An 18,680-nucleotide genomic window follows, 5' to 3' on the forward strand; every position below is an offset into this window, starting at 1 on the left:
GTCATAAATACTCACCTTGCGGGCGCCATCTTCATTCTGGCTGTGATCACTCGTGAGGGAGGTTGTAGTTAGGGAGCTCCTGATCAGTTTAGTTGTTCTTTGTGCTTTGTCCAGTGCTCTGTCCTGCTGAGTCCAGTGGTGCTGTGTCCTGTGCTCTGTCCTGCTGAGTCCAGTGGTGCTGTGTCCTGTGCTCTGTCCTGCTGAGTCCAGTGGTGCTGTGTCCTGTGCTCTGTCCTGCTGAGTCCAGTGGTGCTGCCTGTGTCCTGTGCTCTGTTCTGCTAAGGGCATAGTTATTTCAAATTTATTCAAAAGTTATAAAAAAATGTAAAAAATAATTATAATAAACTTATACAAATTTTTTTAAAAAAAAATATAAACATTTTTACAAAAAATTATACAAAAATAATTGAAGGAAAACATAAAAAAAATAGTTTAAAAATACCAGGTACTGCTATTTAAAAGTCAAACTACGTTCACTGTTGCTGCTGTACCAAAAAATAACTGCGGCCTTAACAGCTATGTTGGTGTTAGACGTGCATCCGGTGTCCGCCATCTGTGCAGTGGAATTCAGACCAGTTGGAGGAGGTATTGTGGCCCCGGTACCAAATTGGGTACCGGGCCCACTCCACTACGCAGTCCAGAAAGCTACCTTGGTGCAACGTTTTGGACTAAAAACAATATTGTGAGGTGTTCAGAATAGACTGAAAATTAGTAGAAATGATTGTTATTGAATGTTATTGAGGTTAATAATAGCGTAGGAGTGTAAAAAAACTGGAATTTAGCGCTTTTTATGCTTTTTTATAAATAAATCAGAACCCAAAACACTAAAAGTGCCCGGTGCACACCCCTAATTACGGCACGAGTTCTGAACGAAACCCACGCGTCATATTCTATGCACGTGTCCATGGGTTGTGTATTCCCAAATTCATCAAGGATCGGATCTCTAGATCCGCTCAGCTCCACTACACCAGACCCAGCAGGATACATCCAATCCCTGTGTGGATTATAAATTCTCAGAACGTACAGAACAATAAAATAAATATACAATTAACGTCACCTGTGATAATAGGCATAAGTGATAAAACAGTGGGAAAAAGGTATTTTTTGGTTTTGTTAATTTTTTCTCCCATGAAATACATTAGAATGTTGTTAATGTCTAATGAACATAAAAATAAATTTTTGGTTGCGCTTCGTGAGGACTCGCTGTTCCGAGTCGGCTATCTGGCAAATTTTCCAGGGAATTGAACCCCCATCCGTGATTTAATCTGCCTTTATCCACTATAGGAGGTTGTGGGCTCCCGACTGAAGCTATAATTGGGGTCGGCACTAACTCCGGGCCGTTCCTGTGGTCCCTGGCGTCTACCCTTCTGCAAATACCTGTGTCTGGCCGAGAGGTGTGCCCTGGTGTGTGCCGTTGGTTCGGGTGCTCTCTGCTGGCTCCCCGAGCGCTCCCCTGTGCTGCCGTGGAAGGAGGCCTACATCCAGTTCTGAAGCCCCGGCGCCCAGTTCATCCTATACCGCCGACATCCCACTTCTGGTTGGGGCTTAATGGCCCCAACGAAAATCAACTGCCGGGTGATCGGAGGCCTTAATGACATCTGGCCTCCCCCAGGTGGACTCCACTCCTGCTGCCTGCTATCTGCAGACTGTCTGCTATCTGCACAACTGCACAAGATCCCCCAATACAGCTCCTCACACTACTGGCAGCCCTTGTAGAATTTTGAGCGGCTAAGTTTCTCTGGGACTCCCCCTCTGGCCTACTTGTACTGCGGCCACCAGGCTGGGATCATCAATATCCCTCTGCCGTGAGTACATGCTGTGATCGCCTGGTCTGATTGCATATCACATCGCTGTTTTTCGGTCCTTCTCCTTTAGACTTGAAGGAGTGATGTACCTTAAAAATAGGATATTTTATCTTGTTCTTCATTGATTTTCTGTGTTCTTGTTGTGTTACTTTTTTACTGTGTTAGAAATTGCTTTTGCAACCCTTTTTGCTTCTCATGTAACGTTTGAGCTGTTGGTGTCCCACTTCTACCCAGACGGTCGCTTCCTGATCCTAGTGGGAAAACTCAACAATATCTTGAGCACTTTAGTAAAACTTATACACCCCGAACCAAAACCAGTGCTCATTTTTTGCTTCCTTAGACTCCTTGTTCTCTCAGGTTCGCCAGGGAGAAGTGATTATGGCCGGGGACTTTAATGCTGTAGTGGACGACACTGTTGATAGATCTTCTACTGTGGCTCCGCCCGTCAGCAGCTCGGAGTCCCGTAAATCCAGGGCCTTGGGGTCCCTCCTCTCGAGATTATACGTTCTAATCCCCGGTCCACAGATCTTATTCACGAATAGACATGGTCTTCTTCAGCCATGATCTGAAGCTCCAGGCAGCTCATATCCACCCAATGGTCTGGTCTGACCACTCCCCTGTATCTGTGGACCAGCTAATGTAGCCTCCCGCCCGCGCCCCGCTAAGTGTTGCCTCAATAACACCATCCTACACGATCTGCAACTTACCTTTGACTTGCGGGCCCTGTTATACGAATATTTCCTCCTAAATGGCCTTCCAGACATGCCCACACGACCCTCTGGGAAGCCCATAAGGCGGTATACGGGGTCATCTGATTAGCATGGCCTCACGCCGTAAGAAACTAACAAAGCTGCTTTGAGTAAACTCCTAAAGCTACAGTCTGATTTGAATCTCCTCCTCTCGGAGTCCACAGCTGCGGCCCTGAAATGGCTGAAACAGACGTTTTACGAGAGGGGAGACAAAGCAGACAGGATCTTGGTCGCCTTTTTGAGGGCTCAAACCTCCCAATACAACGTTATGGCCCTCAAATCTGCCTCTGGCTCCCCCATCTACAGCCCTGACCAAATAGGACAAGAGTTTCAGAAGTTTTATTCAGCTTTGTATAATGTATATAGCTCGAACCCTGGAAGTTTCCTCCAAACTGACACCGTAAAGGTGTTTCTGAAACAAGGGAACCTCCCCACTCTCTCCTGTGATTCCTGGGGACCCTGGGAATTCAAGGTCTCCCTCTTTGCAGACAACATACTTCTTTCTCTCACGAACCCATGAGACTCTCTACCCGCTCTATACAGGCTCATAGATGACTATGGTCTTCTCTCAGGCTATAAAATACATTTGTCTAAATCTATGGCCATGCTCCACCAGGGCCCTCTTAAGAACATCTTACCTTGCGGTCAGCTGGCGATCCAACTCCCTCCCTGGTCTCCTCCTCCGTCGCGCTCCGCAATGGATGTCGGGCAGGCGTGAAAAAAGTATTTTCTTCTTTTTTTTTTTTTCCTGCCTCCGACGGGCCCCCCTGGGCTGCAGGGCCCCCGGGCACCTGCCCATTGTGCCCAATGGGAAAGACGGCCCTGTGCTCCACCACACTCCCCCTTCCCTCCATGCCACACTACAGGCCTTGCGCTGGCAGGTGAACAAGATCAAGTACCTTGGTGTCTATATCACCTCTTCTTATGACCGACTATACAGAGAAAACTTTCCTTCCCTTCTGATTAGAATCAAAAAGGACCTAGAAATATGGGGGAGCTAAATCATGTCGTGGCTGGGGAGGATCATTGCTGTTAAGATGAACCTGATCCCTAAACTTCTTTACCTCTTCCACACTCTTCCGGTGAAGGTGCCGGACCTTGTGTTTCAGGACTTACATTCTTCTTTCCTCAAATTTGTCTGGCGTGGCAAGCCCCCTAGAGTCTCGTTAGCAGTACTCAAGCAGCCCAGGGCCCGGGGAGGAAGAGGCTTTCCAGATGTTAGACTCTATTACTTGGCGGCCCATCTGACCCAGGTTGCGGTTACTTATGTCACAAACCGGACCATAGCGTGGGTGGATCTGGAAACCCATTTCGTGGGAGACCCTTCCTGGTCATCCCTATGGGACCTCTCCAGACTGGACAGGCCACAGGGGGCCTCCTTACTCCAATCTCAAATTAGTTTGTCCCTATGGGACTCGTGCCGGTTCAAGCACAAACTATCCTCCCTTATTTCCCCTCTGGAGCAACCCGCATTTCCCCCAGGTGACCAGTCACAGCAATTTAAACTCTGGATACGTGCAGAGATACGTGTGGTCTCGGACCTGGTGGTCAACGGAACTTGGGCCTCTATGTCAGATCTTCATCACAAGTTTGAACCCTTCCGCCCGCTCTTCTTTCAGTACTTCTAGGTCAGACACTTCGCTATGTCCTCTGACACTCTCAGGCCCCTCACTCTCTTTGAGCACATGTGTTTGTACTCCCCACTCACCAAAGGGATGGTGTTGAGGATTTATAATTGGCTAATAGAGATAACCTTTGATGTTCCAGGACGGCACGAGCAGGAATGGAAGAGGGATCTGGGACCCCCCCACAGAAGAGTCTTGTTGGGAGGAGGTCAGAGAGGGGATTGCCAAGAGCTCAATATCCACACTTATTAAAGAAACTGCATACAAACTGTACTATTGGTGGTAATATACCCCAGATAGGTTGTCTAGAATGTTTCCCACTGCTACTCCGAGCTGTTGGCGGGAATGTGGCCAGAGAGACACGATGCTACATATATGGTGAACCTGCCCCCGTATAATCCCTTATTGGAACATGGTCCTTGCACTTATTAACTCTTTATCTGAACAACAGATCACTAAGGATCCCTGGTCGTTCCTTCTCTCTCGCCCTATCCTTGATGAGAGCGCCCCATCCAACCAGCTGATCTCTCACATACTGGCTGCTGCCAAATCCCTAATAGCTAAACATGGGAAAGACCCTAATCCCCCCTCTATGCAGGACTTACGGAACTACATCTGGCATATCGCAGGCATGGAGAGTATTACATGCTACCTTCACCATCTTACAACTTTGACAAGGTTTGGGCCCCGTGGTATCTACATCTAAGCCCTAGCTGTTTACCCTCTTTGGCTTCCCTACCCTCTAATGGTACATAGATTCTGGGCCGTCTCAGATCCTCCAGGTTGGATGTCGTGCGCCATGGGTAAGAGACCCGTATGTGTTGACGTTTGATTTTTTAAGGTCAATAATCCCTGGACATGCTGCTCATCTTTTTCCATTGTTAATAGTGTTATGAGCGTTTTGTCGCTATCCAATAACGATTGTGGAATCTCGATTTGTGTTTCCAACACACAAATATTTATTCTCAAAAAGTAGCAGAATAATTCAAGCGAAATAATAGTAAGTACAGCTGTTACTTATCGCAGGCGCTCTGGATCCAGTGTACAGTCCTTCAGTCCTGAAGTCTGTGGTCTAGGTGACTGAACACTGCATGAGAGCTACTGCTTATATGCAAATAGAGATAGTGAAACAATGCAGGTGGTATAGCTTGCTTCTATTGGTCCAGGCATCAGGAGGGTCCAGGGGGTTACACATCATAGGCTGATTCAATCTGAGCAATCCAAAGGTGGGGGTCATCTCTCCAGGGGATGAGCTCTGTTCTTCCCGCCACACTCCAATTACAATCAGTCCATTAGCATTTGACAGTTAATATATCATATTAAAGGTTTATTCCCTGACATCAATAACTAGAGTATGCAATGTGCGATCTCTTCGCCGAATGCACCGGACAGCTGCTGATGTAAAGGGGATTAATATGATATTAGACATGACATATTTCTTTTAACCTGAACCATATGTATCACTAATATGCATATAACTTATAATATTACACATAAACACTACTATATTTCGACATAAGTAACTATGTGTTGCAACTACGATTAATGTGTACTATTTTACAAATGTGTGTGTTTGTGCGAATGTATGTAAAAGCGTAAATGCTGTTGTTGCCACGTGTTGCGGCTGGATACGCCCTTCCACGCCGTAGCGCGCTCTACGCATCTTTTCAGACAAAGACAACCAAGTTTGCTCGATTTTAATTGAAATGACTTTATCCAATTTGCTGACTTCGACAATAGTTATGGCGTTCGTCTCCTCCCTCCCCCCAACCCCCTCCCATATCCCGGATCTTTTTCTCTTCTCCTCCCCGTTAGTAAAAGTAAAATATGTTTTATTTGTGGTTTGTATTTTTTATGCTGTTTCCTCTTGTAATAAATAAATTTTACAGTTGCTTGTGATTGCAAACTCATGTTATAGCTGCATACGAGACTGTCATCATTACTGACCTGCACTTAGAGTAGCCCCAGTACTGGTGCAAGAGATCCGGCAAAAAAACAAGTTACTTTCATAGCTGTAGAGCTTGATAGGGCCGTGGCCGCGTGCGCTCGCCCCTACTGTACCTCGACTACGGCAAAATGCCCCTTCCCCGCCCCGTTCACTACCCAAAGTCGGAAACTGGAGTAAATGCTCCTTGCACTCACTATTGTACTAACAATGCTTGTGTACACGTCCGTGTCTCTGTTTTGGCCGTATCTGCCTGTTCTGGGCATGCGCAGTGATTCTGCGTACGATATCGTCAGATATTTGCCTTAATGAATCAGACCCATAGTATCTAGTTGAGTACAAGCTATTGTCTTCTGTTAGCAGCCTGTAAGGCATGCTTCCAGCTATCGCTGTGATTTGATCGCATACAGAGCGTTCTGGTTGGTCGGCCATACACCCACCTGCTGATGTCATCTGCTGACCACATTTTTCATATCAAGTCCGTTGTGCACAGAAGATGCAGGAATCTCTCACTGGGAACGTGTCTTATGTCTTTATTTTATATCACGACATTAATGACGGAAACAACAGTCAGTGATAGAATTCTGGATGCATTTACTGTCCTTCTGCAACAAACATACTAATAATGATGACAATGTGACATTACCAGTTTATATAAGTGCTGTTACATATCACGTCACTATAACCTTATTCCAAACCACTGTCACCTCGCTCCAAGTGACTTGCGCGGTCGTCTGAGAGTCCAGAGATCAAAGCAAAAACCTTTATCGGAAATGCTTCACAAATAGTCCAACGTTTCCATCTTCTTGGCAATTGTCAGAAAAAACTGGGGCACGTTGAGGTTCGATTCCAAAAAAAGAAAAAAAAAAACGTACAAATCACATTCAAATAAATTATTCATAAAGTCGACAACACATTCTACAAACACTAGCAGCAAAAGTGGCACTGACAGAGTTAACTCACGGACGGCAAGCACCGGATATCAGAAGAGAAGTTTCAGCTTTGAATTTCAGAAATTCTTTTTTTTTTTTTTTTTTAAAGGTTTCCCACGTTACGATAAAATACAAAGAGTAAAAATGTTTGATAAGCACATTGATTTAGCAATTACCACTGGCAAATTCCAAGTTGTCCATTAACAACATGATCTTGTAGGCAGTTGTTTTCCCTGAAATAAGATGTAGCAAAAAGAAAATAAAAATTGCACTGTGCCAACATAATAACCTCGCCAGGATATACAGACGTTCAATGTTTTTTTCAAGTGGGTCATCGAACACGACCCGGAAACAGGTTGCTCAAAGTTTGTTTGTTTTTTAAAAATGTTGGCTGCTATCACAGAGGACGCCAAGGGCTTTCTGCACCAAAATATAAATGTAATGACCTAGTCTTGCAGGTAGATGGCGATAGACCGGCTCGGACCAGCCTGTGTGTATTTAGGCAGCATTTGTGGTTTGTTCTGCAGCTGATCGACTGAGGAGAGGACGTAACGCTCTATCCGGCCGTTGCTCCTGTATTTTCCTCTATCTCTGGACAATATATATCATCTCCGGCCTGGGACTCAGGCTTCACGAGATGCCGGTGGCACATAGAGGAATAGAGGAGGTCGCTGGCAGCTCTTTCTCCTTAGAAGACCGGGATCTTATCTCTACGAACATCGTCCAGGTCATCATCAAGTGTGAGCAGAACCTGAAGACAGATGTGCAGACAACACGTTACCCTATATTCTAATTATTACACATCCATGATGTACGAACATTGCCGGTGTACCCAAAGATCCACGGGAAACACACAGGAAAAATATCAGTACATCAAATAAACAACATATACATCAATCTAATAGTCATAGTCACAGTATTAAAATGACAAATGTCTACAAAAAAGAAAGTTGTTTGTTACACATTTCCACCAAGGAGGCCAATGTCTCTCAACTATAGCTGTATATCTCTTATCACTAAGTGTTCATGGACTAAATCCAAGCGTAATAATGATATTATCCATCTACAGAACGTACAGGGGCGGTGGGAGCGGGAAAAAGCTGATCAGGGACACATCCGAACCAGCAGTTGGACAATCTTGGTGCAACTAATGTGGGTGACAATTCGGGTGAGTGGCCAATACGGCTTCTCAATGAAATGTATCGGCCACATTAATCATTTAATTTTCTACTACAATGTAATCATTTGTATATTTCACCAGTTTTGTTACTGTATCCAGTTTCTAGGCAGAGTACGGGAGACCATGGGTCACGTACACACTCAGCGGCTGCTGTCACTCACCAGGAACGAGAAGAACATGGCAGTGGCGGAAAGAAAGTGCCAGATATCGTGGTCGTCGAAGAAATGCATGACGATACATTCCCGGTTCTTCTCTCGGGACTGGGCCGGGGTCTCCTGTAAATAAATCAATGTAGTGAACGGAGGTTATGAGTTTGCAGCCTACAGACCAGAATCTTTGTGGTGCACCGCATGCTGCCAGCCAGCAGGGGGCGTTTGTGAGAAGCGGGTCATTCTCACCTCCCAGCTGCTTAGTGTTTGGAAAAAGAAGTACAAAGCTGCAGCCCAGACGCCGGCGGTGACAACGATGCAAAACAGCGGCAGCGGCTGGATCTTCTCTGAGCTGCGGAGCTGCAAAATGAGAGCACAATAAGCGGTGTGAAAGTGGCGTATTTCATTTCTTTTCTTTTTTTATTTCCTCAACACATTGTTACTGTATTATAAAGACTGCTGTTAGCATTTTGTTAATGTCATTTTAATTTTTAAAGAAAAGTAGAAGTTAAAAAAAGTATTTTACAATTAAAAAAAAATAAGGACAAAAACTGAATCATAATGTAATTACTTTAAAGGATAACTGAACCCCAAAAAAAATAAAAATGAAAAAATACAGATTTGGGCGGAGGTCTTGGAGATAAGACAAAATATGAAGTTCTACTTATTTTTGGTCCGGGGTTCCCCCAATCCTACAGACCCTCCTTAAGGCTCCAACAGATGAGCGATGCGATTCTCTCTGCGGCCTTATCTCAAACCAACAGCGGCCTTGTCAGTCCCCTCGCCGGGAGCTCCCAGTATAATAAGCGAGAGGGGGCTCGTTACTAACACCGCTGTATCAGGGTAACGTAGAACTTTCCATCTCATCTTACCCAGCTCCATCCAGAACTAAAACGTACTCTCTAAGGCTACTGGATCCCATCTCCAGCAGCAGCCTCTGGTTTGAGCCAAGGTTGGAGAAATTTAGTTTCAAATATCTTCAGGTAAGTTAAGGTCTGGAAACCTTTCCATATAAATGTGTAAACACTGCGCACAAAGCGAGTTGTATTTACCTTCATGATGATGTAAAAGGCCAAGTACAGCAGCAGGTTACAGATAAAGATACCCAGTAAGTAGGAGGCAAAGTCCCGAGGGCGGTAAACCAGTCCAAAGATGGCGCTGAAAGACCAGGGGAAAGGGTCAGAGGTCATGTGATGGAGGGGTCGGCGCAGTTACATAGTTACTGAGACTTACAACAGGATACTCGCACAGGAAGTGTACGCTAGGCTCAAATACCCCAAAGCTGCTCGTGGAGAAGGCAAACACCTGAGAGGGAACTAACAATCCCACCAACTCCAGAATCAGTAATTAGATCTCTCTCTGGAGTAATATAAAACTTCAAAATGCAGATGAGCTATGAAACGCTCTAGATCTACAGAATGCTTAGGACCTAAGTAACGCCCAGGATCTACTGGATACATAGGATCTACTGGATACATAGGATCTATGGACAGCTCAGGAGTTAGCGAGTTTGTCCAGGATCTGCGGAATATTCTCTGTCTGCCGAACACCTAGAAACCCCAGGAGCTATTCAAAGCCCAGGATCTAGAGTGACCAAGATATACAGAATGCCCGGTAACTAGAGCGTACCCAGGAACTACAGAATGCCCGGTAACTAGAGCGTACCCAGGAACTACAGAATGCCCGGTATCTAGAGCGTACCCAGGAACTACAGAATGCCCGGTATCTAGAGCGTACCCAGGAACTACAGAATGCCCGGTAACTAGAGTGTACCCAGGAACTACAGAGTGCCCCGTATCTAGAGCGTACCCAGGAACTACTGAATGCCCGGTATCTAGAGCGTACCCAGGAACTACAGAATGCCCGGTATTTAGAGCGTACCCAGGAACTACAAAATGCCCGGTATCTAGAGCGTACCCAGGAACTACAGAATGCCCGGAATCTAGAGCGTACCTAGGAATTACAGAATGCCCGGTATCTAGAGCGTACCCAGGAACTACAGAATGCCCGGTATCTAGAGCGTACCCAGGAACTACAGAATGCCCGGTATCTAGAGTGTACCTAGTAACTACAGAATGCCCGGTAACTAGAGCGTACCCAGTAACTACAGAATGCCCGGTAACTAGAGCGTACCCAGGAACTACAGAATGCCCGGTAACTAGAGCGTACCCAGGAACTACAGAATGCCCGGTAACTAGAGCGTACCCAGGAACTACAGAATGCCCGGTATCTAGAGCGTACCCAGGAACTACAGAATGCCCGGTATCTAGAGCGTACCCAGGAACTACAGAATGCCCGGTATCTAGAGCGTACCCAGGAACTACAGAATGCCCGGTATCTAGAGCGTACCCAGGAACTACAGAATGCCCGGTATCTAGAGCGTACCCAGGAACTACAGAATGCCCGGTATTTAAAGCGTACCCAGGAACTACAGAATGCCCGGTATCTAGAGCGTACCCAGGAACTACAGAATGCCCGGTATCTAGAGCGTACCCAGGAACTACAGAATGCCCGGTATCTAGAGCGTACCCAGGAACTACAGAATGCCCGGTATCTAGAGCGTACCCAGGAACTACAGAATGCCCGGTAACTAGAGCGTACCCAGGAACTACAGAATGCCCGGTATCTAGAGCGTACTCAGGAACTACAGAATTCCCGGTATCTAGAGCGTACCCAGGAATTACAGAATGCCCGTTATCTAGAGCGTACCCAGGAACTACAGAATGCCCGGTATTTAAAGCGTACCCAGGAACTACAGAATGCCCGGTATCTAGAGCGTACCCAGGAACTACAGAATGCCCGGTATCTAGAGCGTACCTAGGAACTACAGAATGCCCGGTATCTAGAGCGTACCTAGGAACTACAGAATGCCCGGTATCTAGAGCGTACCCAGGAACTACAGAATGCCCGGTATCTAGAGCGTACCCAGGAACTACAGAATGCCCGGTATCTAGAGCGTACCCAGGAACAACAGAATGCCCGGTATCTAGAGCGTACCCAGGAACTACAGAATGCCCGGTATCTAGAGCGTACCCAGGAACTACAGAATGCCCGGTAACTAGAGCGTACCCAGGAACTACAGAATGCCCGTTATCTAGAGCGTACCCAGAAACTACATAATTCCCGGTATCTAGAGCGTACTTAGGAACTACAGAGTGCCCGGTAGCTAGAGCATACCCAGGAACTACAGAATGTCCGTTATCTAGAGCGTACCCAGGAACTACAGAATGCCCGGTATCTAGAGCGTACCCAGGAACTACAGAATTACTGTATGATATTTTCCTAGCGTCTGGAAATACATAACCAGCTCCTACTTAGCAGCGTAACATTATGTAACATAATCCATGCACTTTGCCTGTTCTATTTTCATTTCACATATTGTCAGCACTTATATAAATGGGGACCGGACACCAATGTTTGTGTTTAGAGCCATATTTGCTCCAGTTCGTCAGTAATCTGTGACCTGCACATTATAAGACAACTCTGCTCTAGAACACTCTAGATAACAGTGGGCTACTCACTGGTTGATCATCTCCCTCTGGACAGAGTTGAACTAGAGGCATTATCGGGACTGTTATAAATGATCATTTCTGGTTTTAAATTGGATTTATAATTGGTCAGAGCCATCGATGTTAGTTCTGTATCTAATACTTACAAGAACCAGTTGAAGATGTTTCCCACAATTAACAGAATCATCCTGTCCTGATAAATGGAAAGTGGGGACAGTCAGATAAATCACAGACATCCATAATCACATGATCTCTAAATATATCACATTTACACCACACGTCACATTACCAGAGAGAAGTTTTACAATATCAGTTCTTGCTGATGGTATATCTCAATATAGGTGATACCATTCTGTATATAACAAATAGAACTGCTGTACTCTGGCTGGATTAATAGTATGATATGAAACCTGGGAATTGAATGCTGAAGCATACATAAGAGAGCAGTGTATTTTGAATTGGGATGAAGAAATATGGCAGCATGTGTTGAGCAACTTCTGAACAATTGTTTGAGTAAACCAAACTGTTCTGACATTCAAGTAAAAGTAAGACTCACTAGTTTTATTTCAGGGGTACGCAATGAATTTGGGATACTCTGCTTTATACTGAGACTATGAATCAGCACTGAACACTGTGGAAAGTTACTGTGCGAAAGAGTCAGTACTAAGACTATACTGGTTGGTGTATTTTATGTGAGCTTCAGTTTCTGGATGTGTTAGTGAGGTCGACGCGTTTTACTTATTAGTTGTGTTTTGTCAGAGGCTTAGAAGAACTTATTGGATGGAAGTCCTAACAGACACTAACTGAGGACATGAATAGTTCACCTCTCCACGGGGGGGGAGAGGCGAAACAAAACACACTGACCCAAATAACCTGGACAGATGGTATTATAGGATCGCTGCACCTGATTCTGTAACTAAACGCAAAAATGAGATTTTATTCTAATAAACCTAAACTGGAGATTCTGATTTTTGAACGCAGAGAACAACCTGAGTTTTGTGCTACCTCTGAGTCGGTGCTGATGTGATACCTTTGCAATGCACAGTAGAAAGAAAGATCATTTATCCGCATAAGTTGAGTTTATTTAGATGTACAAATATTACAGATGAAATAGGGACTATTCTGATGTTCACTCTCTGACATTTCTTATTTAGCGAGGTTCTAATACACAGTATTTTAGGAGAAAATGTAAAAGGACATATTTAATGAAGGGGGTGCTCCAAATGTAAAAGCAGACTGGGATTTGAAGAGATATCAGCGTATCATAAACTCCAATCCCACTGAAATGTTGTGCAAATTGTTAGTGTACGAAGCAATCTCACATTCATCCCAGAAACAATACTAAATGGTCACCACCCACCATGTACATAGGTCGGCTGCACTGCTGGACACAGTCTGTATAGAGGATCTGGAAGATTCGCCGGAAAATCCCGAAGTCTGTATATAGAGGAGCGGGTCAGAGGTCACACAGAAAGTACAAACATCAACCAATCGCACGCTAACCGAACACCCAGTGACCATCTTGTATCATTTAACCCTATAGAACAGCGCCCCCGTGTGACATGCTAGAGGAAATGCAGGGGGGACTATCAGATACATTTAATTCTAAGCCAAAGTTAGGGAACTGGTGAATCCTACAAGTCCTAGCATCTGCTGGGTCTTGTAGTTCCACCACAGTTGCAGCATTTACCTCATTTATCTGCAATGAAAGGAGAGTTTTACATGCTCCATTTCATTGATGGTCCCTCGTAACAGCTCCCTGAGCTGACAGCTATAACACCGTCAGACACATGTAAAGGTGGAAAGCCTGACGGGGCAGTTATATGAGTGACAACAGCCTTCGGCATCTCTCCCAACTCTCCGGAGTACCCGGAAGAGTGCAGAGTCCCGGAAGAGTGCAGAGTCCCGGAAGAGTGCAGAGTCCCGGAAGAGTGCAGAGTTTTGCATCACATTTTTTGGCTGTTTTTGTCGGGCGGATCAGGTGCACGTACACTGGGAGGAATGCACTATAGGGCCAGGGTTGAAATACCTGCTGCCCCCAGCCTCAGATTTAACAAAAGTAACAAGTAGAACTGGACCTGTGAGGAGCACAGACAACTGCACAAACTATTTTGGCTTTTTGGTAGAATATTCATCCTGACTGGAGAGCTGGTAAAATACCAACGTGCCTCAGTGAGGTCACTGGTTCTTAGTGAATTGATTGGCCACACACTCATGAATATTGGAGCGGCACATACACTGCGCGCAGGTGGCGGGAGCTCTATCGTCTATAGATTTCCTGTGGTAAAACTGAGACGTCCCCGAGTGAACCCCACAGAGAAATAACATTACCTGCATTGGTCACGTCTGGAAGAGCAGAGGAGAGAGGAGAGATAGGTAGTGAGACAAGAGGAACGTGCACAACATCCTGTCACCGACATCACTTCTGGGTAACAAAACCTCTGACACAAGACTAGCTAGACCTTTATAATACGCAGGTGATGTTCATATCTGTATAATCCCCTGTGAATAATATTTGTATAAACAGTGATTTCTGATTGCATCACTTAGAAAAAGTTGTGTATTATAAGGAATCACGCATAACATGGATATTAGAAGTCACCTGGGAGTGATGTGACCTGTATTAAAGCCATCATCCTCTTATATGGTTACAGAACTCCTGAGTGACTTCTAATATCCATATATCTTACAGAACTGGCACGCCAGAAACAAGTATGGACATCCGAGAAGGACAGTCCACCCCTCACCTCATAGAGGAGGCATTAGCCCAAGCAGAGGAGCCTCTAATGCAGAACTCTTCAGTATGTAATATAAACACAAGGATACAAGTAAGAGTTATCCCATCTCACCGATCTTGAACCGTCCCATGTAATAGATGTGAGTACTTAGTGCCAGCGATCCCACCACATGGATGATGGAGAAGATCACCCAGAACCACCAGTTGTCCTTCCCGAAAACCTAGATGGGAAGAGTTTGTAGAGAGGTTGTGACAGGTGTGGCCTTTATGGTTATAATACAGTTTAAATAACGTTATCAGAGCGGTTTATAATGCACTGTCTAACACGGGGGGTTTGACCGGAGGATACAATGTGGCATCTGGATGATTAAACCATTCCATCCACTGGTTTATTGTTACTTAGTGAGACAGCGGCTGTTCTTCATAACACTGTGTGATATGTACAGATTGTACCATGTGCTAAATATATATCGGGTGAGGTTTATGTTTCATATAATATCTCAGTTCCATGACTGCAGAAACATTAAGTGGGGGGGTCTACATGGATAACCTCCCTCAAGTCTGATAACACCCCTCTGTAGCCGTACAGGGGGGATACCCGCACCCCACAGTTACCTGTAGTGAGGTCCGGCCAAGCCGGGGACAGGGGGAGGGGCTTGGGGCGAGTACCAGCGTTATTTACTGCACTGTCTGCTGTATGTGGCTCCTGATTGGTGAGGAGCTCCAGCCAATCTACACTGTTACAATAGCTAGGATGGGTCCAGCTTACTCCATCAGTACAGGCAAGCAAATGAGGGGAATACAGGGGCCCGGGACCCTTCCTCCAGACGTACTGATTAAATTATGACTCTTGTGCTGCCATTTCTGATACTTGCATTAAACCTTTAAGCAGAACAGTGTGACCTACAATTAGGACGAAAAACTTGTCGCTCCCCTCACATCCGAATAACATCAAAAAGTCTGAAGATAGAAATCTTTCATAGAGTCCGATCATCGCTCACATATAACGTTATCGGAGCAGCTGCAGGATTCCCGGATAACTCACCGGCAGAGGAGTTATGTTCCCGTGTAGACAATACAGGAAACAGAAGCTTCAATCCATCCAGTGACTGACCAGGAGATAGATTTGCTCTTATAGAAAGGCATTGTGGGCATTTCCTCCATACACAACAGTAATACCCGGGTATCCCACATATAGACGCTCGTGGAATTCCCAGCAACGCGTTTCTATGTTTGTCTCTCCTCATCAGAGCGCTGTCTGCAGGATTCTGTGTGATTTATACCGTCACTTCTGTAAGTGCAGCTTTATCTCCTGATCAATAAACTCACTTGATGGATCAGAGCTTTTACATCCGCTGCTGACAGTGTCTGCTGATTAAGTGAATATATAAGTGAATATATATAACTATGAAGGTCCGGGAGGGTGAGTGGACACTACATAAGTATGTGAGGGGGGAGAGGTTCCTAACCGCGGGTGATTGACCAACGTTGGAAAATATCTTCACAATTAAAAACAATTTATGAAAACCTATCAAGGCTAAGGTCCGAGTCATCTTACAGCACAAAGGGGGCTGAGAATAATTAGTCACAGACTGTAATCACGCAATAATGAGTCCTCGCTACATGTGATTGAAGCATCGTTCTGGATAACATCACTGAGAAGCGTACGTACCACTCCTAGAACTGCCAGGAAAATGACCAGTGCAAACGAGGCGTAGGCCGCATACGCGCTGGCGTTGATATCCGGGTGGCGCGTCTGGTACAGTTTGAGCATGCACAGACCGGCGATCATGTACATGAAGGACGTATCTGGGGGAGGAAAGGAGTCATCATACGGGTCAGATAAGTGTCACATTCAATCTCAACCAATGCTTCAAAATCTCACAACCGGAGCTCCTGGTGCCATCGTGGATTTATAGATTATAGTTTCCTTTCCATAGAGCTGGAACAGACGTGTCCAGCAGATTGAACCTTCTATTAATTATCAGATCTGCTGTTTATCTCAAATAGTTACATGAAGAGCAGAACTTTAGATGGAGTGAAAGTGTCAGTTTAGGGGTATTTACTAAAGCCAAGAAGCACCTATTGTACTGGTCTGTTCTGTCTGTCCGTCTGTGACTCATTCTGAAAGTGTGGAACATGTGAGAGTCAGGGAAGGTGGGACATGTGAGAGTCAGGGAAGGTGGAACGCATGAGATCCAGGGAAAGGGAAACGTGTAAGAGTCAGGGAAGTGGGACACGTGAGAGCCAGGGAAGGTGGAATGCGTGAGAGTCAGGGAAGGTGGAACACGTGAGAGTCAGGGAAGGTGGAACACGTGAGAGTCAGGGAAGGTGGAATGCGTGAGGGTCAGGGAAGGTGGAACATGTGAGAGTCAGGGAAGGTGGGACACATGAGAGTCAGGGAAGGTGGAACACGTGAGAGTCAGGGAAGGTGGAACACGTGAGAGTCAGGGAAGGTGGAATGCGTGAGGGTCAGGGAAGGTGGAACATGTGAGAGTCAGGGAAGGTGGGACACATGAGAGTCAGGGAAAGGGGAACGTGTAAGAGTCAAGGAAGGTGGAATGCGTGAGTCAGGGAAAGGGGAACGCGTAAGAGTCAGTGAAGGTGGGACGCGTGAGAGTCAGGGAAGGTGGTACGCGTGTGAGTCAGGAAAGGTGGAACGCGTGAGAGTCAGGGAAGGTGGAACGTGTGAGAGTCAGGGAAGGTGGAACGTGTGAGAGTCAGGGAAAGGGGAACGCGTAAGAGTCAGGGAAGGTGGGACACGTGAGAGTCAGGGAAAGGGGAACGTGTAAGAGTCAGGGAAGGTGGAACGCGTGAGGGTCAGGGAAAGGGGAACGTGTGAGAGTCAGGGAAGGTGGGACACGTGAGAGTCAGGGAAAGGGGAACATGTAAGAGTCAGGGAAGGTGGGACACCTGAGAGTCAGGGAAGGTGGAACGCGTGAGAGTCAGGGAAGGTGGGAAGCGTGAGAGTCAGGGAAGGTGGGACGTGTGAGAGTCAGGGAAGGTGGGACACCTGACAATCAGGGAAGGTGGAACCCATGAGAGTCAGGGAAGGTGAGACTTGTGAGAGTCAGGGAAGGTGGAACATGTGAGAGTCAGTGAAGGCTGAACATGTGAGTGTCAGGGAAGGTGGAACGCGCGAGTGTCAGGGAAGGTGGGACGCGTGAATGTTAGGGAAGGTGGAACACGTGAGAGTCAGGGAAGGTGGGACGCGTGAGAGTCAGGGAAGGTGGGGGTCAGGGAAGGTGGTACACGTGAGAGTCAGGGAAAGAGGAACATTCGAGAGTCAGGGAAGGTGGAACACGTGAAAGTCAGGGAAGGCGGTACACGTGAGAGTCAGGGAAGGTGGAACGTGTGAGAGTCAGGGAAGGTGGAACGTGTGAGAGTCAGGGAAGGTGGGACACGTGAGAGTCAGGGAAAGAGGAACGTGTAAGAGTCAGGGAAGGTGAGACGCGTGAGTGTCAGAGAAGGTGGAACGCGCGTCAGAGAAGGTGGAACGTGTGAGGGTCAGGGAGAGTGGAACGCGTGAGAGTCAGGGAAGGTGGAACACGTGAGTTAGGAAAGGTGGAATGTGTGAGTCAGGAAGGGTGGTACGCGTGAGAGTCAGGAAAGGTGGTGCACATGAGAGTCAGGGAAGGTGGGACACGTGAGCGTTGGGGAAGGTGGAACGCGTGAGGTTGGAGAAGGTGGAACGCGTGAGCGTCAGGGAAGGTGGAACGCGTGAGCATCAGGGAAGGTGGGACGCGTGAATGTTAGGGAAGGTGGAACACGTGAGAGTCAGGGAAGGTGGGACGCGTGAGAGTCAGGGAAGGTGGGACGCATGAGAGTCAGGGAAGGTGGGGGTCAGGGAAGGTGGTACACGTGAGAGTCAGGGAAAGAGGAACATTCGAGAGTCAGGGAAGGTGGAACACGTGAAAGTCAGGGAAGGCGGTACACGTGAGAGTCAGGGAAGGTGGAACGTGTGAGAGTCAGGGAAGGTGGAACGTGTGAGAGTCAGGGAAAGGGGAACGTGTAAGAGTCAGGGAAGGTGGGACACGTGAGAGTCAGGG

The 18,680-nt window shown here is 46.4% G+C and overlaps 1 protein-coding gene across 3 annotated transcripts in view; it reads right to left on the bottom strand.

Moving 5' to 3' along the window:
• Positions 1-6,641: 6,641 nt before the first annotated feature.
• SIDT1 (SID1 transmembrane family member 1) overlaps positions 6,642-18,680 on the bottom strand; it is a 63,003-nt gene continuing 50,964 nt past the window's right edge. For 2 of the 3 annotated variants that reach the window (XM_075197426.1, XM_075197425.1), the window contains exons 19-27: positions 16,304-16,440; positions 14,744-14,852; positions 14,226-14,240; positions 13,255-13,331; positions 12,041-12,087; positions 9,438-9,543; positions 8,635-8,745; positions 8,398-8,511; positions 6,642-7,807 (exon numbers count right to left, since the gene is read on the bottom strand). In XM_075197426.1, the coding sequence (XP_075053527.1) occupies positions 7,745-7,807; positions 8,398-8,511; positions 8,635-8,745; positions 9,438-9,543; positions 12,041-12,087; positions 13,255-13,331; positions 14,226-14,240; positions 14,744-14,852; positions 16,304-16,440 (779 nt within the window). In that variant the 3' untranslated portion in view covers positions 6,642-7,744. The remainder of the gene's footprint in view (positions 7,808-8,397; positions 8,512-8,634; positions 8,746-9,437; positions 9,544-12,040; positions 12,088-13,254; positions 13,332-14,225; positions 14,241-14,743; positions 14,853-16,303; positions 16,441-18,680) is intronic. The other variant, XM_075197427.1, reaches the window with a different exon arrangement.

Source organism: Mixophyes fleayi, chromosome 2, assembly GCF_038048845.1.
Source record: "Mixophyes fleayi isolate aMixFle1 chromosome 2, aMixFle1.hap1, whole genome shotgun sequence".
In the NCBI taxonomy this organism is placed as follows: Eukaryota; Metazoa; Chordata; class Amphibia; order Anura; family Limnodynastidae; genus Mixophyes; species Mixophyes fleayi.